This window comes from Chrysemys picta, chromosome 22, assembly GCF_011386835.1.
Source record: "Chrysemys picta bellii isolate R12L10 chromosome 22, ASM1138683v2, whole genome shotgun sequence".
Lineage (NCBI taxonomy): Eukaryota > Metazoa > Chordata > Testudines > Emydidae > Chrysemys > Chrysemys picta.
In genome coordinates, this window is record NC_088812.1 from 16,684,131 (window position 1) to 16,704,879 (window position 20,749).

The 20,749-nt window shown below is 48.7% G+C and overlaps 1 protein-coding gene across 4 annotated transcripts; it reads right to left on the minus strand.

Moving 5' to 3' along the window:
- Positions 1-351: 351 nt before the first annotated feature.
- TMEM106C (transmembrane protein 106C) lies at positions 352-8,685 on the minus strand. Of its 4 annotated transcripts, none has more exons than XM_005291906.4 (8): positions 8,546-8,685; positions 7,717-7,925; positions 6,978-7,041; positions 5,627-5,786; positions 5,399-5,539; positions 3,921-3,970; positions 3,535-3,588; positions 352-2,208 (listed from the first exon to the last, which is right to left on the minus strand). In XM_005291906.4, exons 2-8 carry the CDS (start codon positions 7,895-7,897, stop codon positions 2,046-2,048), a joined length of 813 nt encoding a protein of 270 aa, XP_005291963.2. In that variant the 5' UTR covers positions 7,898-7,925; positions 8,546-8,685; the 3' UTR covers positions 352-2,045. The 4 variants fall into 4 exon arrangements, with proteins under 4 accessions (XP_005291963.2, XP_023962108.2, XP_023962107.2 ...); XM_024106340.3 differs by having other exon boundaries at positions 8,534-8,677; XM_024106339.3 differs by having other exon boundaries at positions 8,530-8,666.
- Positions 8,686-20,749: the final 12,064 nt, after the last annotated feature.

Below are 20,749 nucleotides of genomic sequence, written 5' to 3' on the forward strand. Positions count from 1 at the left end.
GGGCCAGCACTAGATGCTTCAGAGAAAGGTGCAAGAACACCAATGTAGGCAGATGTTGAGGGCAGGCTATCCCACATCAACCTCACCCTCACCTCGAGGAGTTAGAGATTGGCTTAAGCCCTCTGTGTGTGTTTGTACAGGTCCTGGCATGCTGGGGCATTGATCCATGATTAGGGACACCAGATATCAATTTGCAATACTTGTATTACAGTAGTAATACATAGATTAGCCAGCTAAGAAGTCGATTAGGCCAGCGCATCAGGCCAGTTGTGGTATAAAGTATTCAAAGTCCAGGGCAGAAATGCAGGAGATGAAAAAAGCCAGGGACTACTCCATTCAAATGACACGTAGTGGTAAATAATCTCAGGTTTTATTTGTCTAGCAAGATTCAGTTCTAGAAATTCTGCCAGTAAAGTGCAATTCTATACAATAGTAACGTTTTCTTAAAATAAGGTTCATTTTCTACTTCACACCAATAACAAACAAGCTTTCTTCAATGAAACGTTTTAGATATCAGTTTCCTTTTCAGAGTTTGACTGTTTGGTTTTTCCTCCCCACTAGAATTGCTATTTCCTCTAAAGCAAGATAGAGAAAGATGCCAGTTGATTTAGCCCAAAAGAAATCGGGAAGCTGAGTTGAATTACAGTGAATTTAAGAGCCCTGAAATCATGATGTGCAGGAGCCTGGCTCAGAAGCAGCCTACAGAATCATTTGAAGTGAGAAATTTAAAACTAAAATACCTTGTGCTTGGCCTTCTGTACCAGGGTTAACTGGCTATTATACATCCTAAGATATAAACTGCATCACTAAAATGAGCATTTGAGACAGGCAACTCTCATTAACTTAAGTGAAATCAGCTCAAGTCTGCACTCAGCCAAATCCCCATGTAAAAGGGAGCCGATGTCTGGAAAAAACTACACAAGGATACTGCATATGTAATCTCTAAATCCCTTCCTTTAGCGAAAATATACAGAAGTACAAAAATGCTATTCTAAAATACTGGCCCTTACAAACTGGTACAAAAAGTTTTCCTGCTAAAAGAAAGCAGCAAGTACACAGATCAAACTGCTCAGTGACAGGTTCCCTAGCTTCAGTGACACCCAAGAACTTTAATGACAACATATACCTAGAGCAGTAGCTTCAAAACACTGCATGAAGGAAAAAGGCCCAAGAGCTTTATGGTCCATACAAGGAAATCAGTACGACTCCATTGGAGCGGTGAACCTACTGAAACACAGCCATCACTAAGACAATAGGGATTTGATACACTGTAGAGGGACACCCTCAGATAACTTAGTCAGTAAGCAAACCACCACCTCAAATAGAACATATGCTGGTTAGCTCCAATTATTTCCCCTTCCAGCATCGGTCACAAGTTCCATCTACAGACAATAAATATAAATGCCAATCTCTCCTGGAATGACTATGCGTAGAAATCCTACTAACAAAATGCCATACCATATTTTAATGGTGTGCTGTCACTGAGCAGAACAAGGGGCAAAAAGAGTTTCACCGAAACAGCATGTTTGTCTGGAAAGGACAAAAAAAATAGAGCAGAGCCCACCAAACAGCAGCCAAATTCAATCCCCAGCATTTATCCCAAGGCAATGAGAGAGTCTGAAGCCTTCTTTGAATTTCATTGAGTCTTTCCATTGAAAGATATATTTAAAACAGTTCCTTGATTTCTTCTGGGTTCAATTCTAAGAAATTCATTGCAGCAGCTAAATACCAGATCGATGTCAAGTTATAAGTGGGTGGGAACTCAGCATGTTTTGGGGAGGATCAGATTAGACCACAAGTGGACATGCTCTCAAATCACTGCCCAAAAGGTAAGCAGTGCAGCCAAGTTGCATATGCATTAACGTGAAGTGCCACGTGATTTCAGACACCTCCTGTTCACTCCAAGTTTCTCCAAGGACATCAATGATCTCTCTAATTCCATTTAAAAGTTACCTTGTGATCCTGCCTACAGGTACATAATTCATAATAAAAGTCAGTCTGCATGATCACTTCCCCAAGAGAAGTATTAGTTGACTCAGGTGTCTTCAGAGTATCGTCCTCTCTTTGGTTACACTATCTAGAGTAGGTGGGGTGGTCACAGGCCGAGGGTCCTGGACCGCTGTGGAATTAGCGCCACAATCTACATAGTGATACGTCTCCAAGGAGCTCTGAGTCACATGGCCGATGTATGAGATTTTCACTGATGTTCTGGAAGAGAGAGATTCAGTTCAGCTCAGATAGGACAAGTAATATTTAATTGGCTTATTAAATGTAAAGACACTAATCTGGGAAGAGATTATGAAAATATCAGACAGCAACAGGAGTGGCTCTGCTTTTTAGTCATCTCCTTCCCCTCAAAAACTGCTGACAATCTTGGGCATTTATACAGCACTTATCACTGTGGTATAGAGGTACCAAGATAAAGGAGGTTTGTTAGTTTGTGGGACATTTTTCTTCTTTATCAGAATTTGCTTAAGTGCATATCAGATTTTCACATTTATGCAACTAAGCTTTAACCGTTCTGCATTCTTCACAGCCGTTGGGGCCAGCAGCCTGCTGCAAATACACTCACCGTACTCTTAAAGAGAAGCAGCAATCCACATCTGACAGTGCCCTAGTTAGAAGTGGAATCAAACTTCCCATGCCAAAAGCGGAGACTGACATGGGAATCACTGCTATACAGAAGGCACAAGGAATAGGCACATATAGCCCTCCCCTCTGCTGCTAATGGAATAGAGGAGAAAATATGCCCCTTTAATAATCAAAGGCCCACCCAAGTTCCACATTACACAGCTTTCTTTGCCTGCAGCCAGGGCTTGTCTCTGCGGCCCTTATTCGCCTGGCTAGCCCTACTGCAGTCAGTCAATCAGAATGCTCATGAAAACAGAGCTAGAGATTAGGCCCCTAGATCACAGTGCTAGGAATCTGTAGGATAGATACTGAAAGTTTCTTCTGATACAACCATCACCTGCTTTGCCATCCCCCTCCCGGTTCGTCCATCAACTGTCCTCTCTTACAGAGGGTGACCCACACTTTACACAGCCATATCTCCTAGCAGCTGGCCAGACCTCCAGACACATGGAACTAGCTTGGGATGCTTCCCAGAAGGAATTGGTATGCAGTGCTACAGGTTTAACTCTCACACTGTTAGCAACAGTGTTAGTCCCAAACCCAGATTAAAGAGGAAGGTTCTGCTGTTGGGTTTGTGACCCACTAAGGTAAAATCTTACTGCAACAGAAAGAGTCCAGTTAAACCAGAACTTGAAGATGGTAGGTGCAAATGAAGCTCAAAACGCAAGTATGACAGATCTCAGTGAAAGCCAAAAGGAAGCAGATATCTCAAGACATCAAATCCTGATGACCCAATCTGCACATCTGGAAAGAAGTACCACAACTAGCAAGCGATCACAATCAATGAAGGAACTGGACTGCCCAATGTGTCAGCAGAACAGAAGGAACTTAAGTCTAAGTAAGGCTAATTTCGTCACTGCAATTCCATTTCCAGTGCAGTAGAGCATAAGAAGAATTACATACCTCATGAAGATCACTATGTTATGCACCTTGACCTTGGGTAATGTGCAAAAGAAACTGTAAGAGACCAACACAGAGAAACATGTTGGAAGAAAGACTAAAACAGAGTTTGATCCATAACAAACTTTAGAAAGGCATTTTAAAATTTCTTGGGCTTCCTGGAACTCCCTTTTTGCTTTGGGGCTGCTCTGGCTGAACTGTCCAGAACATTTAACAATTTTTTTTAATATTTGAAAAGTGTGGCACAGATGACCTGTCTGGTCTGATATTTTTGACCAACAAGGACTCGTTAAATAAAGCTGTAGGAGTCAAATCCGTTTACTCAGTGATATCCAATTTAAGCAGATTCTTTGCATGAAATGTAGAGATAAATAATAAATAATCCTTACTACACATAGGAGAAAGGTCCACCCATCTCTGATTTCACAGTGAAATTCACCTGAAAAGGACAAGAGAAGACATGTTCAGCAAATAGTATCATGAATCAGAAGTTAAGAGATGCAAGTGACCTTCAGTATTAAACCAAGTCAGGTTATTCCCTACAATACGTTCTCCAGTGCTTTGTCCAGTCCAGCTATAAGAGACTAGTCTCTTTGCATCTATTTCACCATTCAAAGCCTAATCCACACAACTATCACCGAGTTAGGAAACAGAGTAATACCACAGTTGAAATTTGTCACGGGGCAGGACCCAACAATGCTGTAAACTGAGTCTCTTGACTTGGTTATAGCTGTGCTGTAGATGAAGGCTAGTCACTACATATAATCTCAGTGTCAGGAAGGTTCTCCTTCTAGCCTAGATTCTCCCGTGTTTAGTTTCATCCTATTACTTCTAGTTATACTCTAATTTGACCTCTTTAGACAAATTTCTCCCTCTTCTAGCCATTCACAGCATTCAGATATTTGTCAACCAACACACCATGAGTGACACTTAAACCAGTTTCTTTTAATCCTTCTTCCCAAGTCAGCCCCTTTCACCCCCAGAAGCATTTCTGTTGTTTGGGTTTCTCCAGTTTATAAGAATCTTTTCCCTGGAACCCAACAATACATTCCAGATGCAGCCTTGCCAGAGCTGAACAGAAGGAGATGACCTTGGCATAACACTTCTTTATAGTGGTCCCAAAAGCTGGATCGGGTTGGTTTTTGTTTTTTTTTTTTTTTGGGGGGGGGGGGGGGGGGGGGGCATTGCCATATCACTTGGCAAGCACTAAGACTTGTAGTTTTTAGTATTATCACTTTACCAGTTACTTCTTGACTAAACTGTCCAGACTCACCTTGTCTCATCCAACTTACTTGGTTAACTTTTATAAAAACAGTTCAAAGTTCAGTCATTAAAACCATCAACATCCCCAGTGTCTATCCAGCATTTTCTTCTTTCACCAATATATGTAGTAGACCCTTCATTCCTATTAACTCATCCTGTCTTTTTTGAGGGGCGAGGGGGGATGGGACGGGGAGGGAGAGGATGCTAGATTTGTTCTTTTCCTGTCAGCCCTAACATCTTTATTCTTGTCTAGTCTCACCCCAGTTCTCCATTTCCAGTACAGGCTGTGTTTAGCCACACAAGGAACTGGTCAGAGATGTGAAGCCTCACTGGTGAGGTCTCATCACTTGCATTTTAATGTAGCTGTGGGTCCCATCTGGTTAGTGCACAAGCTGGGAGGAGAGGAAGAAGGGAGGGTGTCTCTCTCTGTACAGAAGGTCCCGCTCATTAGCACAGGAGCCTCAGCCATAAGTCATCTAACTTTTTCAGTTGGAGCCATTTGGCTGTGGGTCACTTCCAAAGGCCAGTATCACCAGCAGAAGGGGATGGTTCAATACGCTCTACAGCTTAAGCCCCAGTTCATACTCAAGAAAGGCTGTAATACCAGTTTGTCGCTCAGCGGCTGGATGCGGGACACATTGGTAATCTGTTGGCTTCCAACCACAGTGTTCATGTACTGCACCTGGCTGGCTAAGCTGGCTACTGCAACCGAATAGAAATTGGAGTTTCTGATCCTCAGGGTGGTCTGTATCAAGAAAGAGAGAAGACATCAGAAGCCGAGTCCTCCAGAATCCAGCAGCAAACTCACTCAAAGGATTAGACAGAGCTTTACCGTGATGGCAAGAATGACAATGGAGTTTTTCTGGTCGAACCAAACTTGAACCCCTTTGATGCCCTCATCATCCACAAGGACCGAGTGTGGAAACAGGAAGAAAATCACCAGCCCTGATATCAGAAGGCAGAGCAGCACAGACAGCAGCACATAGAGCTTCCTGCAACAGACATGAACATTTTACCTACTTTGCCCTAATACTGCACTTGTGACTGGAGAGGCTCAATTTACAAACATGAACTGATGTTAAAGGCTCCGTGGAAAGTAGGAAGCATATTATCCCCATTTTACATATGCATGAACCAAGACACAGAGGGACTCAGTAAACCAGTAAGTCTCTGGAGCAGCCATGAGGAAACCACAGATCTGAGCTACTTGTATGGTCCCCATAACTGGGGCATCAGAGCACCTCACAATCTTTAATGTATTTATCCTCACAGCACCCCTATAAGATGTAAAATAGCAGAGGGCTATCATTTCCATGTGGAGAACCAAGGCGCAGAGATGCTAAGTGGCATGCCCGAAGTCAAACAGGAAGTATGTGGCAGAGCAGGGAAATGAACTCAGTCCTACCAAGTCCTAGGTTAGTGCCCAAACCATTGGGCCAACCTCTCTCTCATCAAGTCCTGGCTTGTTTGTTTAAATCCAATGGGCACTGTTTCCTCCCATACAATGAGAGACTAGATCACCAGCTGTTACTAATGAAGTTCCAGCAGTACAGAGAAACTCTAAAAACCAGGAGAAGAAAAAGGAATGAAAGAACAAAGGATTCCCTGGAAAAATGTCAAGTGCTATTCATAAACCACTCCTCCAGCTATCAGACAATGCACCTGAGCTTCCCTGGAGAAACAGATCAAAAATAATAAGTGCTACTCTTACACAAATAAGATTACATTGGATAATGTGTCTAAACGGCTCAAATAAAGAACTAGAGGCTCTTTAAACTGAGGCATTTTACAAAAAAAGGGATTGAGTGTACCAAAAAATGTAAACATGGCACTCTCAGAGTCATTCCCCCCCCCCCCTTAATGTTTTCAGTCTGGTGCTTCTGATGCTGATAAGCCATCTTCTTTTAAGATTGTAAAAGGCATGAAGTGGACTAGGCATTGGGTTTTCATGCACACCCCAAGAGTGGGAGTTAATGGGAAACATTTAGTTACAGCTAAAGAAGTGTTTGATGGCATTATCTTAGATTAAACAAAAGTATGGCAGGCAGCACAGAAGGAAACACAGAGTCAGTGCAATATTTAGTTGTGGCAGCACAACCAGTCACCAAATGAGGAGCACACACATTTATTCTTCATGAGAAAGATTAGTGGCCATGCGTTAGACTCTTTTACTCTGAACTTACGTTCTCTGGGGACGGAGCCTCTGGTCACTGTATGGTATTAGTGCCACCAACTCATTTACCTGCTCTAGAAGACAAAAGGAAAAAGCTTTGTCAATTCCACCCATTTTCAAGGTCACTATGCACTAAGCTCCCTAAAACTGAGGGCACTGGAAAGGACTAAAAGCTGCCAAGGGTTTCTAGGTCTGCACTTTAATACTGTGCTCCCTCAACATGAGAAGGAACATTCTTTTCTAGACTGTAGCAGACAATACAAATATCACTGTTACCTGTAGGCTAGGTTTGGATGAACAGTCTCATTGCTTCCTTGCCTTAACAGTTAAAGAACACCATGGGACAGATGGCCCCACGATGAGACTATCTAGCCCAAGAAACCTTTTCTTCTTAGATTCTGCCTTAAGATTCTCAAACACTATTTAGGAGCTTTGGTCTTGGGAAGTGACCAGGCTTTGAAGAGGGAACTTGTAAGGAAATATGGGATGAGTACAAACCTAATTCAATGCACACTTTTTTCTACACAAAAAGTTAATTCAATAACTTTTTCTATACAACAGGACAAACTAAAACAGTAGCAGAAAGAGAAACAAGGGCAGCCAAATACACTTCAGAAGAGATTTGGAAATCAAAGAGGGAAATTTTGAACCAGATCCTGAGATGAATAACAGTTTTACCTAAATAAAGAAGGTTTCTAGCCCATGTGTAAAATGCTTTGGGATTTAAGTTTCAATACAGATAGGTTCACCTGTGGGAATACAGCCAGTGCCTTGGCAAGTTGGGCAGGTGATGCTGTCCCGACCTGTGAACTCAACATACGGAAACTTGGCAATGTCTTCCTCACGATCTCTGCTGTCTAGTAAGTCGTCATCATTCTCTCTTCTCTGCCTGGAAGACACATTACCCCCGAGAGAGAACAGACACCCCATGGCAACAGATGAAGAGTTGCTGGATGTCCTAAAATGAAAGTTGAGACGAGCACAGCTCGTGATCAGAGAGGATTTCCAGACCTGCCTGTCTGATCCCCTCCCTCCTTCACTGAGGGACAAGCTGCTCTTCATCCAGGAGGTATACCTCTCCGCTTTTATTCCCTCCCCTAGCCACACCGAGGGACAAAACCCTCCTTAAACACCCCCTCCCGCAAAAAATGCCTCCTCCACCTGCGCTCCCCCCCAGTGGCCTCATTCCACCCCACTCATCCCAGAGAAATAACCCCCCCTCCCTTTCAAGAGAGGTACACCCCCCACAGGTATCTCCCCCCCCAAGATAACCAACCGCCCCGCTTCTATCAAGCCAAAAACACACACACTCCCCAGGGGCAACCACCACCGCCCCGCCCCTTCCCCCCAAGGCCACCCCCACACCCCTCCCACGGACAACACCCCCCCACATCCCTCCCTTCCCTTTCCCGCAGGGACCGAGCTCCTCCCTCACCTCACCTCACCCCCTCCTCCCTCTGGGGCCACCAACTCCCCGCAGGGACGGGGGCCCCACTTCGCCCCGCTCCCCTCAGGCCCCTCACCCGCTATCTCAGGGCCCCCCCCAGCACGGCCCTTCGCACCTGCCTGGAATCTCACCCCGACAAGCCCGCTCCCCGCACTGCGCATGCTCCCGCTCAAGTTTGCAGCCCTATGACGGCGCTTCCGAACGCGACGCGCGCAGGTAAACGGAGGGCGTGGCCGAAAAGGAAGCTCCGCCCCTCCCGGGACAAGGCGGGGTAGCCACATTGCGCATGAGCACAGAGTGCGAAAAGGAGGGGCGGAGGGCTAGGGAAGACTCCGCCTCCCAGTGACCCGCCCCGTTCTTCTCCACCCCTCCCAACCCACACTGCGCACGCGCGACAAAAGGGCGGGGCCAAGAGGCGGTAAAAGCGGGGGAGAGGCTCAGAGAAGGTTCCTCCCCTCGGTGACGGTAAGCCGCACCCAGGTTTATCTTTGCCAGTGCGCATGCGCAAGGGCAAGAGGCCGGGAGACACACGTATAGAAGACTCCGCCCTTAATAAACAAATTGTGGGCCGCCCCTCAGTACGCTTGCGCTTCAGCGTGGCCTGCTCTCATTGCGCATGCGCCAAAACGGGACGACGCCCTTCAGGGCCCATATCATTGCGCATGTGCTAGCGCCTGTCCCGTCCCTGTGGCCTTGGGGTTTTCCTGCGCACGCGCCCAGTGGGAGCCAGGGTGTGTCTCAGTGATTGGGTGGCAGAGGGGGCCCTGGTGAGTGGGAGGTGAGGGTGTTATCATGACGCGAAGGGCCCTCCCCACTTATGGGGCTTGGGTTGCAGCTCTGCAGCTGCCTGCTGCCCACTTGTCCCAGTAATAGTGGTTGCAGAGTGCAAATTCATGTTACCATCATTAGGTTTCAGGGTTAACATAATGAGTTCGCTAGATGCAGGAGAGCCTGGCCTGATCCCTCCTCTGCTTTATACCCCCACCACAGTTCGTTGTTGACCTCATCCCTTACATAGTCATTCACACCCGTGCAAATTCTGGTTTGGTAGCATTTTAAATGTTGCAGCTGACTCGTCGAGGTGCAGGGTGGCAATGAAAGGAGACCTTTTATGGACCCAAGTCTCTGTTGATCAGTACCTGGTGCAGTCATTTCACCAGTGCAAAATGCTACCGTTCCGATTTGGGCAGTGCAGAAGTGACTGGCCTAGGGTTGTCACCTGCCCAGGTTTTCCCAAGACTATGTCTTTCTTGAGGTAGGTGGCGTGGGAAATCTGCAAGGCTACCCAATACGCACTGCCAGTTGCCCTGTTTTATGGGCTCCGGAACATCCCCATTCTCCCTGTTCTTTGTACCTCAGAGTAGCTGCTCTACTTAGGGCTCGGCGGTAGGCAATCGAACTTCTGGGTTCGATTTATCACGTCTTGTCAGAAGTGCTCCCCGTCGACTCGGGTAATCCTGCTCACCGCGTGGAGTACGCGGAGTCGACGGGGGAGCCTGCCTGCCGGGTGTGGACCGCAGAAAGTTCGAACTAAGGTACGTCGACTTCAGCTACGTTATTCACGTAGCTGAAGTTGCGTACCTTACTTCGATTTGGGGGTTTAGTGTAGACCAAGCCTTAGTCTTGTTTTGCAGTTTATTCCTATGCAGAGTGTAAAATGCTGCCAAATCAGAAAATGGTGAGAACACCTTACACTTAGGTTTGGTCTACACAAAAAAGTTACGTCAGCACACCCCTGATGGACATAGATATACCAACAAAAACCCCAGTGTTGATGGAAGAGGACTGCTTTCAAGTGGCCAACGGCATGTGGGGAGGTAGTGTAATCTGTGTCTACACTGTGGAGCTTGGTGTCACAGGCTCATAGGGTAGACATACCCTTACCTTGCACAGGTATAGAAAACTGCACCTGGTGAAAGGCTGGGGAGAATCAGGCCTGATGGGGCGGGTGTATGTTTGTTTGTTTTAATGCAAGCTTAAATTTTGCTGCACAATTCTGTGGCAGGTGCTGAACTTTCTGACAAACTCTGTGGTTGTGGAATTGCGTAATAGCCGTTTCCCATCACTCTCTCTTGGTTCTGCCCACACTCACAGTTAACGCACAAAGTTTGACTCACTGCAGCTGCAGTGGCAACAATAACCTAGATTGAAAGGATGCTTTCCTGCCTTTGCGGTGGCTCTTGAGGTTAATATCAGTAATTTCAATAAACCAGGGACAGGAAACGGGCCTTTTTCGATTCTGCTTCTAGTCGCCCATAAAAAGTTGTGAGCGGGGAATTCAGTTTACGTCACAGATGTTGTAAAGAAAACCAGAGAAAAATGGTGAATACGTGGGCAGACTAAGAAATGAGGAATTGAATACTGGTCTAAGCACAATTTTCATATCGCTATAACTATTTTAAGGGATATGATGAGGTGGACGAGCCTTTCTTCAGGCAACTAACAGAAGTTACTAGATCCCAGACCCTGGTTCTCATGGGGGATTTCAATCACCCTGATATCTGCTGGGACAGCAATCCAGCATAGGCGCCAACTTCTCCTGGCACCGGTGGGTGCTCCACCTGCCCCCGGCCCTGCTCCAACTCCACCTCTGCCCCACCTCCATTCCAACCCCTTCCCCAAAGTCAACTCTGCCCCCTCCCTGTCCCTATTGGACTGGGAGGAGAAGCGGGGACGCAGCGCACTCAAGGGTGGAGGCAGAGGCGGAGGTGAGATGAACTGGGGCGGGGAGCTTGGCTGCCGGTGTGTGCACCCACCAATTTTTCCCCGTAGGTGCTCCAGCCCCGGAGCACTCATTGAGTCGACACCTATGCAATACAGTGTGCACAGACAATCTAGGAAGTTTTTGGAAAGTGTAGGGGACAATTTCCTGGTGCAAGTGCTGGAGGAACCAACTGGGGCAGAGCTCTTCTTGACCTGCTGCTCACAAACAGGGAAGAATTAGCAGGGGAAGCAAAAGTGGATGGGAACCCCTGGGAGGCAGTGACCATGAGATGGTCGAGTTCAGGATCCTGACAAAAGGAAGAAAGGGGAGCAGCAGAATACGGACCCTGGACTTCAGAAAAGCAGACTTAGGGCTGGTCTACACTGGGGGGTATTGATCCAAGATACGCAACTTCAGCTACGCAAATAGCGTAGCTGAAGTCAAAGTATCTTGGATCAAATTACCTGGGGTCCACACAGCGCAGGATCGACGGCCGCGGCTCCCCCGTCGACTGCGCTACCGCCGCTCGCTCTGGTGGAGTTCCGGAGTCGACGGTGAGCGCATTCGGGGATCGATATATCGCGTCTTAACGAGACGTGATATATCGATCCCGGATAAATCGATTGCTACCCGCCGATAGGGCAGGTAGTGAAGACGTACCCTTTGACTCCCTCCGGGAACTGATGGGCAGGATCCCCTGGGAGAATAACATGAGGGGGAAAGGAATCCAGGAGAGCTGGCAGTATTTTAAAGAATCCTTATTGAGGTTGCAGGAACAAACCATCCCAATGTGTAGAAAGAATAGTAAATATGGCAGGTGACCACCTTGTCTTAACAGTGAAATCCTTGCTGATCTTAAACACAAAAAAGAAGCTCACAAGAAGTGGAAGCTTGGACAAATGACCAGGGAGGAGTATAAAAATATTACTCAGGCATGCAGGAGTGAAATCAGGAAGGCCAAATCACAATTGGAGTTGCAGCTAGCAAGGGATGTTAAGAGTAACAAGAAGGGTTTCTACAGATATGTTAGCAACAAGAAGAAGGTCAGGGAAAGTGTGGGCCCCTTACTGAATGAGAGAGGCAACCTAGTGACAGAGGATGTGGAAAAAGCTAATGTACTCAATGCTTTTTCTGCCTCTGTCTTCATGAACAAGGTCAGCTCCCAGACTACTGCACTGGGCAGCACAGTATGGGGAGGAGGTGACCAGCCCTCTGTGGAGAAAGAAGTGGTTCAGGACTATTTAGAAAAGCTGGACAAGCACAAGTCCATGGGGTCGGATGCACTGCATCCGAGGGTGCTAAAGGAGTTGGCTGGTGTGATTGCAGAGCCATGGTGATCGGCGGAGGTCCCGGATGACTGGAAAAAGGCTAATGTAGTGCTCATCTTTAAAAAAGGGAAGAAGGGGGATCCGGGAAACTACAGGCCAGTCAGCCTCACCTCAGTCCCTGGAAAAATCATGGAGCAGGTCCTCAAGGAATCAATTCTGAAGCACTTCAAGCTTTTGATACGGTCTCCCACAGTATTCTTGCCTGCAAGTTAAAGTATGGGCTGGATGAATGGACTATAAGGTGGATAGAAAGCTGGCTAAATCATCGGGCTCAACAGGTAGTGATCAGTGGCTCCATGTCTAGTTGGCAGCCAGTATCAAGCGGAGTGCCCCAAGGGTCGGTCCTGGGGCCGGTTTTGTTCAATATCTTCATTAATGATCTGGAGGATGGTGTAGACTGCACCCTCAGCAAGTTTGCAGATGACACGAAACTTGGAGGAGTGGTAGAAACGCTGGAAGGTAGGGATAGGATACAGAGGGACCTAGACAAATTAGAGGATTGGGCAGAAAGAAATCTGATGAGGTTCAACAAGGACAAGTGCAGAGTCCTGCACTTAGGACGGAAGAATCCCATGCACTGCTATAGACTAGGGACCGAGTGGCTAGGCAGCAGTTCTGCAGAAAAGGACCTAGGGGTTACAGTGGACGAGAAGCTGGATATGAGTCAACAGTGTGCCCTTGTTACCAAGAAGGCTAACGGCATTTTGGGCTGTATAAGTAGGGGCATTGCCAGCAGATCGAGGGACGTGATCATTCCCCTCTATTCGGCATTGGTGAGGCCTCATCTGGAGTATTGTGTCCAGTTTTGGGCCCCACACTACAAGAAGGATGTGGAAAAATTGGAAAGAGTCCAGTGGAAGGCAACAAAAATGATTAGGGGGCTGGAGCACATGATTTACGAAGAGAGGCTGAGGGAACTGGGATTATTTAGTCTGCAGAAGAGAAGAATGAGGGGGCATTTGATAGCTGCTTTTAACCACCTGAAAGAGGGTTCCAAAGGGGATGGATCTAGACTGTTCTCAGTGGTAGCAGATCACAGAACAAGGAGTAATGGTCTCAAGTTGTAGTGGGGGGAGGTTTAGGTTGGATATTAGGAAAAACTTTTTCACTAGGTGAGTGGTGACACACTGGAATGGGTTCCGAAGGGAGGTGGTGGATTCTCCTTCCTTAGAGGTTTTTAAGGCCCGGCTTGACAAAGCCCTGGCTGGGATGATTTAGTTGGGGATTGGACCTGCTTTGAGCAGGGGGTTGGACTAGATGACCTCCTGAGGTCCCTTCCAACCCTGATATTCTATGATTCTATTATTTAGACAATCTAAAAATGCCTTATACTAGTACAGTTAATTCCTTTTCCTGCACCTTTGTAACTGCATCTACCCTAGGGGGATTGTATTGTTTTAGCTACACCAGCATAGTTAAAGCAGTACAACTTTTGTGTGTAGACAAGGCCTAAGGGGGCAGATTTATAAAGGTAATTAGGAGCCTAAAGATGCAGATAAGCAAGTGAAAGTCAATGTGAGTTAGGTGCTGAATTCACTTAGGTACTTTGGTAAATCCCACTATGTGCCCATCTGCATCTTTGGGCACCTAAATAAATACCTTTATAAATCTGGACCAAGGTGATTTTTTATTACTCTAAGTTTAGCAGAGATGGGATGCTACAGAGGCGGTATAGCCTAATGGTTAGGGCACCAGATGGGGACTCAGGAGACTGGTTCTGTTCTCAGCTTTGTCACTTGCTTTTTGGTGACAATGGGCAAGTCTCTTCCCACTTTGTGGCTCAGTTTCCCCATCTGTGAAAAATGGGGATAATGATAGTGATGTCCATTGAAGATCTACTGAATCCATATAATCATAGGACTGGAAGGGACCTCGAGAAGTCATCTAGTCCAGTCCCCTGCACTCATGGCAGGACTAAGTATTATCTAGACCATCTCTCATAGGTGCTTGTCTAACCTGCTCTTAAAGACCTCCAGTGACTGAGATTCCATATCATCCCTAGGCAATTTATTCCCGGGCTTAACCACCCTGACAGGAAGTTTTCCCTAATGTCCAACCTAAACCGCCCTTGCTGCAATTTAAGCCCATTGCTTCTTGTCCTATCCTCAGAGGTTAAGAACAATTTTTCTCCCTCCTCCTTGTAACAACCTTTTATGTACTTGAAAACTGTTATCATGTCCCCTCTCAGTCTTATCTTTTCCAGACTAAACCAACCCAATTTTTTCAATCTTCCCTCAGAGGTCATGTTTTCTAGATCTTTAATCATTTTTGTTTCTCTTCTCCGGACTTTCTCCAATTTGTCCACATCTTTCCTGAAATGTGGCGCCTAGAACTGGACACAATACTCCAGTTGAGGTCTAATCAGCGTGGAGTACAGCTGAAGAATTACTTCTCGTGTCTTGCTTACAACACTCCTCCTAATACATCCCAGAATGATGTTTGCTTTTTTTGCAACAGTGTTACACTATCAGAGGGGTAGCCGTGTTAGTCTGGATCTGTAAAAAGCAACAGAGAGTCCTGTGGCACCTTTAAGACTAACAGATGTATTGGAGCGTAAGCTTTCGTGGGTGAAAACCCACATCGTCAGACGCATGTAATGGAAATTTCCAGAGGCAGGTATAAATATGCAGGTGATGTAGTAGCTGATCTGGTTAGGTCCTGTGACGATGTTGCTGGTGTAGATATGTGGATTGAACTAACCTCGTTATCTCCAGACTGATTCTTGCCTGCATATTTATATCTGCCTCTGGAAATTTCCATTACATGCGTTGACGAAGTGGGTATTCACCCACGAAAGTTTATGCTCCAATACATCTGTTAGTCTTAAAGATGTCACAGGACTCTGTTGAGTGTTACACTGTTGACTCAAATTTAGCTTGTGGTCCACTATGACTCCCAGATCCCTTTCCGCAGTACTCCTTCCTAGGCAGTCATTACCCATTTTGTATGTGTGCAACTGATTGTTCCTTCCTAAGTGGAGTACTTTGCATTTGTCCTTATTAAATTTCATCCTATTTACTTCAGACCATTTCTCCAGTTTGTCCAGATCATTTTGAATTATAATCCTATCCTCCAGAGCACTTGCAACCCCTCCCAGCTTGGTATCATCTGCAAACTTTATAAGTGTACTCTCTATGCCATTATCTAAATCATTGATGAAGATATTTAACAGAACCGGACCCAGAACTGATCCCTGCGGGACCCCACTCCTTATGCCCTTCCAGCATGACTGTGAACCACTGATATCTACTCTCTGGGAACGGTTTTGCAACCAGTTAGGCACCCACCTATAGAAGCTCCATTTAGGTTGCATTTCCCTAATTTATTTACGAAAGTGATGTACAAGAAGTAGACGTTATTAGAGCTCAGCATCTCACATATATTATCCATAGGTAAGGCTACAATTTAGTCATGGGTATTTTTAGTAAAAGTCATGGACAGGTCACAAGCAATAAACAAAAATTCACAGCCTGTGACCTGTCTATGACTTATACTAAAAATACCTGTGATTAAATCTTGGGAGAGGGGCCCTGAGGGGAGGGCGCCCAGGGCCAGCAGCACCAACTGCCAGGGGCCGCAGACCGTGGGTGCTTCAGCCCACTGCCCAGACACTGCTGCTGGGGCCAGTGGCTGCTCCATGGCTGCTCCGGCTGGCCAGGGACCGCTTCCCAGGGCCGCGGACTGCGGCTGCTCCATCCGCCCCGGGACCACTGCCGGTGGCTGCCAGAGCAGTGGCTGGTGTGGCTGGCCCCAGAACCAACTGCTTGGGCGGCTCCAGGACTGGCCCACAACATTTTGGCACCAGAGGCGGGGAGCTCAAATGACGCCCCCACGCCCCCTCGCATGGGCCAACACTTTGAAATGTCTCCATTCTGCCTTCTTCCTGTTCTACTCCTCTCATGGTACTGCTCTGCTACCTACCCCAATAAAGGAGAACTAACGACTTAAAATGCCTTGTTCAAAAATTTTAAGTAACACTTAACTTTCAAACGCCTGAACAGCAAATGTAACTTTACTTGTCTGCATAGTAAACACTGCAAACAGTCCTGTGGCACCTTATAGACTAACAGATGTATTGGAGCATGAGCTTTCGTGGGTGAATACCCACTTCGTCAGACGCATGACGAAGTGGGTATTCACCCACGAAAGCTCATGCTTCAATACGTCTGTTAGTCTAAAATGTGCCACAGGACTCTTTGCTGCTTTTACAGATCCAGACTAACACGGCTACCCCTCTGATAGTAAACACTGGCATTTTTATCTGTTTGAATAATCAAAGTGGTGCTTTCCGTGCCTTCTTGGTTGCAAAGATTTTAACTGCTTCCTGAAGGTCCACAGTCTGGGCCAGCTCATGCTCTATTGAGATGGTTGCAAGGCCGACCAGCCTCTCCTGTGTCATTGTGGAGCGTAGATGTGTTTTTATTAACTTCAGCTTGGAGAAGCTGCGTTCTCCACTGGCAACTCTCACAGGAAGTGCTAGAAGTATGCACAGAGCAACAAAAGCATTTGGAAAGAGGTGGTCATCTTATTTGTGCACATATATTCCAGAACAGCTTTTGGAGTTGGTCCTGCTGAAATGTACCTTGAAAGGGCTTTCAGTTCATCACCTAAATCACTCGTATCAATATCGCGCATGTCATCATGTGTCAAGACTGTCTGTAGTGCCCTACATTGCTGGTGTAGCTCTTCTTCAGGTATAGTGAGGAGTTTGGGAATATCATACAACATCCCAAATATATTGCTGTGTTCCTTGAGCTGCATGAAACGTTCTTCAACTGACTGTATTGAACAATCTAGCACCTGGTTAAAGATTCAACTTTGAACTGCTGTTTGGGGTCTCTTTTGGGATTATCCCTTGCCTCGTAATCAAAATCTTCTTCTTCGGTGACTCTTGTATTCTTGAATGGGCGGGAAAATAGCTTCAGTGTGAAGTTCCTCTGCCAACTTCTGTGCACTCTTCAGAACGTTTTGAAATCCCTCATCTGACCGGTAAGACTGTAGGTATGACTTTGCTTTGTCCAGTTGTTCCATTTCTCCAGATATATCAAGGTCAACATCTGGGAGTCTCTTGCTTACAACATTTATTTCAAACAGTAGGTCATGCCACAACACTAAGTCACACAGAAATTTGAAGTTATGTATGTTTCTGGTGATTCCATTTCCCTCTGCCACTGTTCTCCCACAAACAGTTCCTGTCATAGCATTATCCTCCATAATGGCAACTACGGCATCATCTATCTTCCCAATCTGGTGTTTGATAGGCTTTATCGCCTCCACTCGACTTTCCCATCATGTGGCACTCAGTGGTTTCAGTGTCAGAGAGGATGTTCCCAGATGTTGCTTCAAAATTTGCCATCAATGAGTTGATGCAGAGAAAAATACACAGATGCTTTGAATTGCATTAAAAAATTCAGCAGCCTCACTAGAAGCTGATGCTGCATCACTGACCACCAAGCTCAATGAATGAGAACTGGATGGGACAAAAAAAGCTCAAAGGTTTAACTCTCGGATCCGTGTCTGGACTCCTCTGTTCTTTCCTCTCATGTTGGCACCATTATCGTAGCCCTGACCTCTCATGTCAGCTACCGCAAATCCCGTATCTTCCAGCATTTTGAGAAGCACATTTGTCATACCAGCTCCTGTAGTATCATCAATGTCAATACATTCTAGAACAGGCCTGCACGACATGCGGCCCGCGGGGGCTCACTGTGCGGCCCGCGAACAAGTGGCAGGGGGAGCTGCCGGCTTCACCCCCTGCCCGGGGGCTGAGCCGAGCTCACAGCCCCGCCCGCGCGTACCGCGCTCCGGCCGCTGAGAAGCACGGCTGCCAGGTTTGCCCCCTGCCGGGGGGAGGGGAGCAGGCCAACCTCACAGCCCTGCGCGTGTACACCGCGCTCCGACCAGCCGGCCGGCGAGAAGCGCGGCTGCCGGGTTCGCCCCCTGCCGGGGGGAGGGGGAGAGGGAGAGGGAGGCCGACCTCACAGTCCCACGCGTGCGCGCAGCACTCTGGCCGGCCGGTCAGAAGCGCGGCTGCCAGGTTCGCCCCCTGCCGGGGCGGGGGGGGCAACCTCACAGCCCCGCATGCGCGTGCCGCGCTCCAACCGCCTGAATGGCCAGAAGCGCGCACACGCGTGCATGTGTCTCCATCTCCCGCTCCCCCCGCCTGGCGTACAGCACTTCCGGGGCCTGCTGAGGCGGGAAGCGCTGGGCACGAGGCAGAGCCGGTAAGTGCGAGCAAGGAGAGGGGCGCCCAACCTGGGCTCAAGCCGCAGCTGGGGGGGACTGGGCCGAGACCCCCCACACCCCTTCTTCGGTTGGGGGTGGGGTGGCTACTGCGCTGGTTGCTCCCAGGGCGGCCTCCATAGTGATGAGGTGGGGTTTGAACTGTCTGTGGGCAGCTGGAAAATCCCGGGGGGGGGGGAGGAAGGAGACAGAGAGAGTGTGTGTGTGTGCGCAGGGTCGGCTTTAGGCCGATTCAACTGAGTCCCCTGAATCGGGCCCCACGCCCGACTTCCCCAGGGGGCTATTTAAAGGGCCTGGGGCTCCAGCTGCCTCTACTGCACCCCCTGCCCACACCACCCGGCACCTCCTGCCCTGCCCGCAGCCAGCCCCTGTCTCCAGCCAGCCCCACACCCCCTGCCTGCAGCCAGCCCCTGCTCCACCCCCTGCCCTGCTTCCAGCCCCGCACCCCCTGCTCTGCCCGCACCAGCCTGTCTCCAGCCAGCCCCACACCCCCTGCCTGCAGCCAGCCCCTGCTCCACCCCCTGCCCTGCTTCCAGCCCCGCACCCCCTGCTCTGCCCGCACCAGCCTGTCTCCAGCCAGCCCCACACCCCCTGCCTGCAGCCAGCCCCTGCTCCACCCCCTGCCCTGCTTCCAGCCCCGCACCTCCTGCCCTGCCCGCAGCCAGCCCGTCTCCAGCCAGCCCCACACCCCCTGCCTGCAGCCAGCCCCTGCTCCACCCCCTGCCCTGCTTCCAGCCCCGCACCCCCTGCTCTGCCCGCACCAGCCTGTCTCCAGCCAGCCCCACACCCCCTGCCTGCAGCCAGCCCCTGCTCCACCCCCTGCCCTGCTTCCAGCCCCGCACCCCCTGCCCTGCCCGCAGCCAGCCCCTGCCGCACCCCCTGCCCACAGCCAGCCCCTGCCGCACCCCCTGCAGCCCTGCCCGAAGCCAGGCAGCCCCACACACATCCCTGCCCGCCCCAGCCCCGCACCCCCTGCCCTGTCTCCAGCAAACCCCTGCCGTACCCCCCTGCCTGAAGCCAGCCAGTCCCGCACTCCTCTGTCTCCAGCCCAGCCAACCCCTGCCAGACCCCCCTGCGGCCCTGCCTGAAGCCAGCCAGCCCGCCCCATAGCCCCCCTGTCTCCAGCCAGCCCCGCACTCCTTGCCCTGCCTGCAGCCAGACCCTACCTCCAATCAGCCTGCCCTGCCTCCAGCCAGCCCCATGTCCACTGGTGCCCTGCAGTTCCCAGGGCAGGAACCCTGCACACCTGCTTCAATGAGGGGGGCAGGGAGCAGCTGGGACCCACACATGTGCACACCACTAGGGTGACCAGACAGCAAGTGTGAAAAACCAGAACAGGGGTGGGGGATAATAGGAGCCTATATAAGAAAAAGACCCCAAAATTGGGACTGTCCCTATAAAATCGGGACATCTGGTCACCCTAGGACACCCCCAGGGAGTGGCGGGGCCCCACACATGTGAAATGGAGCTCATTAATAACCGATCAACAGCATATATAACACAATGTACATAATATATAATTTTATTATTTATATAGTTATGGAAAGTAAATAATACATGGAAGAAAGGAAAGGCTTGTTTTTACGTTTTTTTTTTTTCTTCTAGTCATCCCTGCTGGGGCCCTGCCAAAAATGTTTGAATTGGGCCCCACACTTCCTAAAGCCGGCCCTGTGTGTGTGTGTGTGTTTTGCACCTGCCCTGCCCTGACTGCTGCCCCCTTCCCTGGTCCAGGGACCTTATCCCTCCCCAGCCCCTATCACACTGCCCCCACCCCCAGGGCTCCCTGCGGCCCCTGTGTTTGTGTGTGTGATAGTCACATCCAATCCCTTCACACTGCTCCCCTTCCCCCTCCCCGGCTTAGTTCATACCCCCAGAAAATCCCTTCAAACTGTCCCCCTTTTCCCCTCCCCTTATTTCATGGGGGGATGACAAACCGAGCGGGCGGGTGGGCAGATAGTGGCGGCGAGGTTTTATACTTGGGGGGAGGTGAGGAGGCGAGCGGCAAGTCGGTGGCTGGAAGGAAAATACCATTTTCAGTATTTTAAATTTTGGTACTGCTG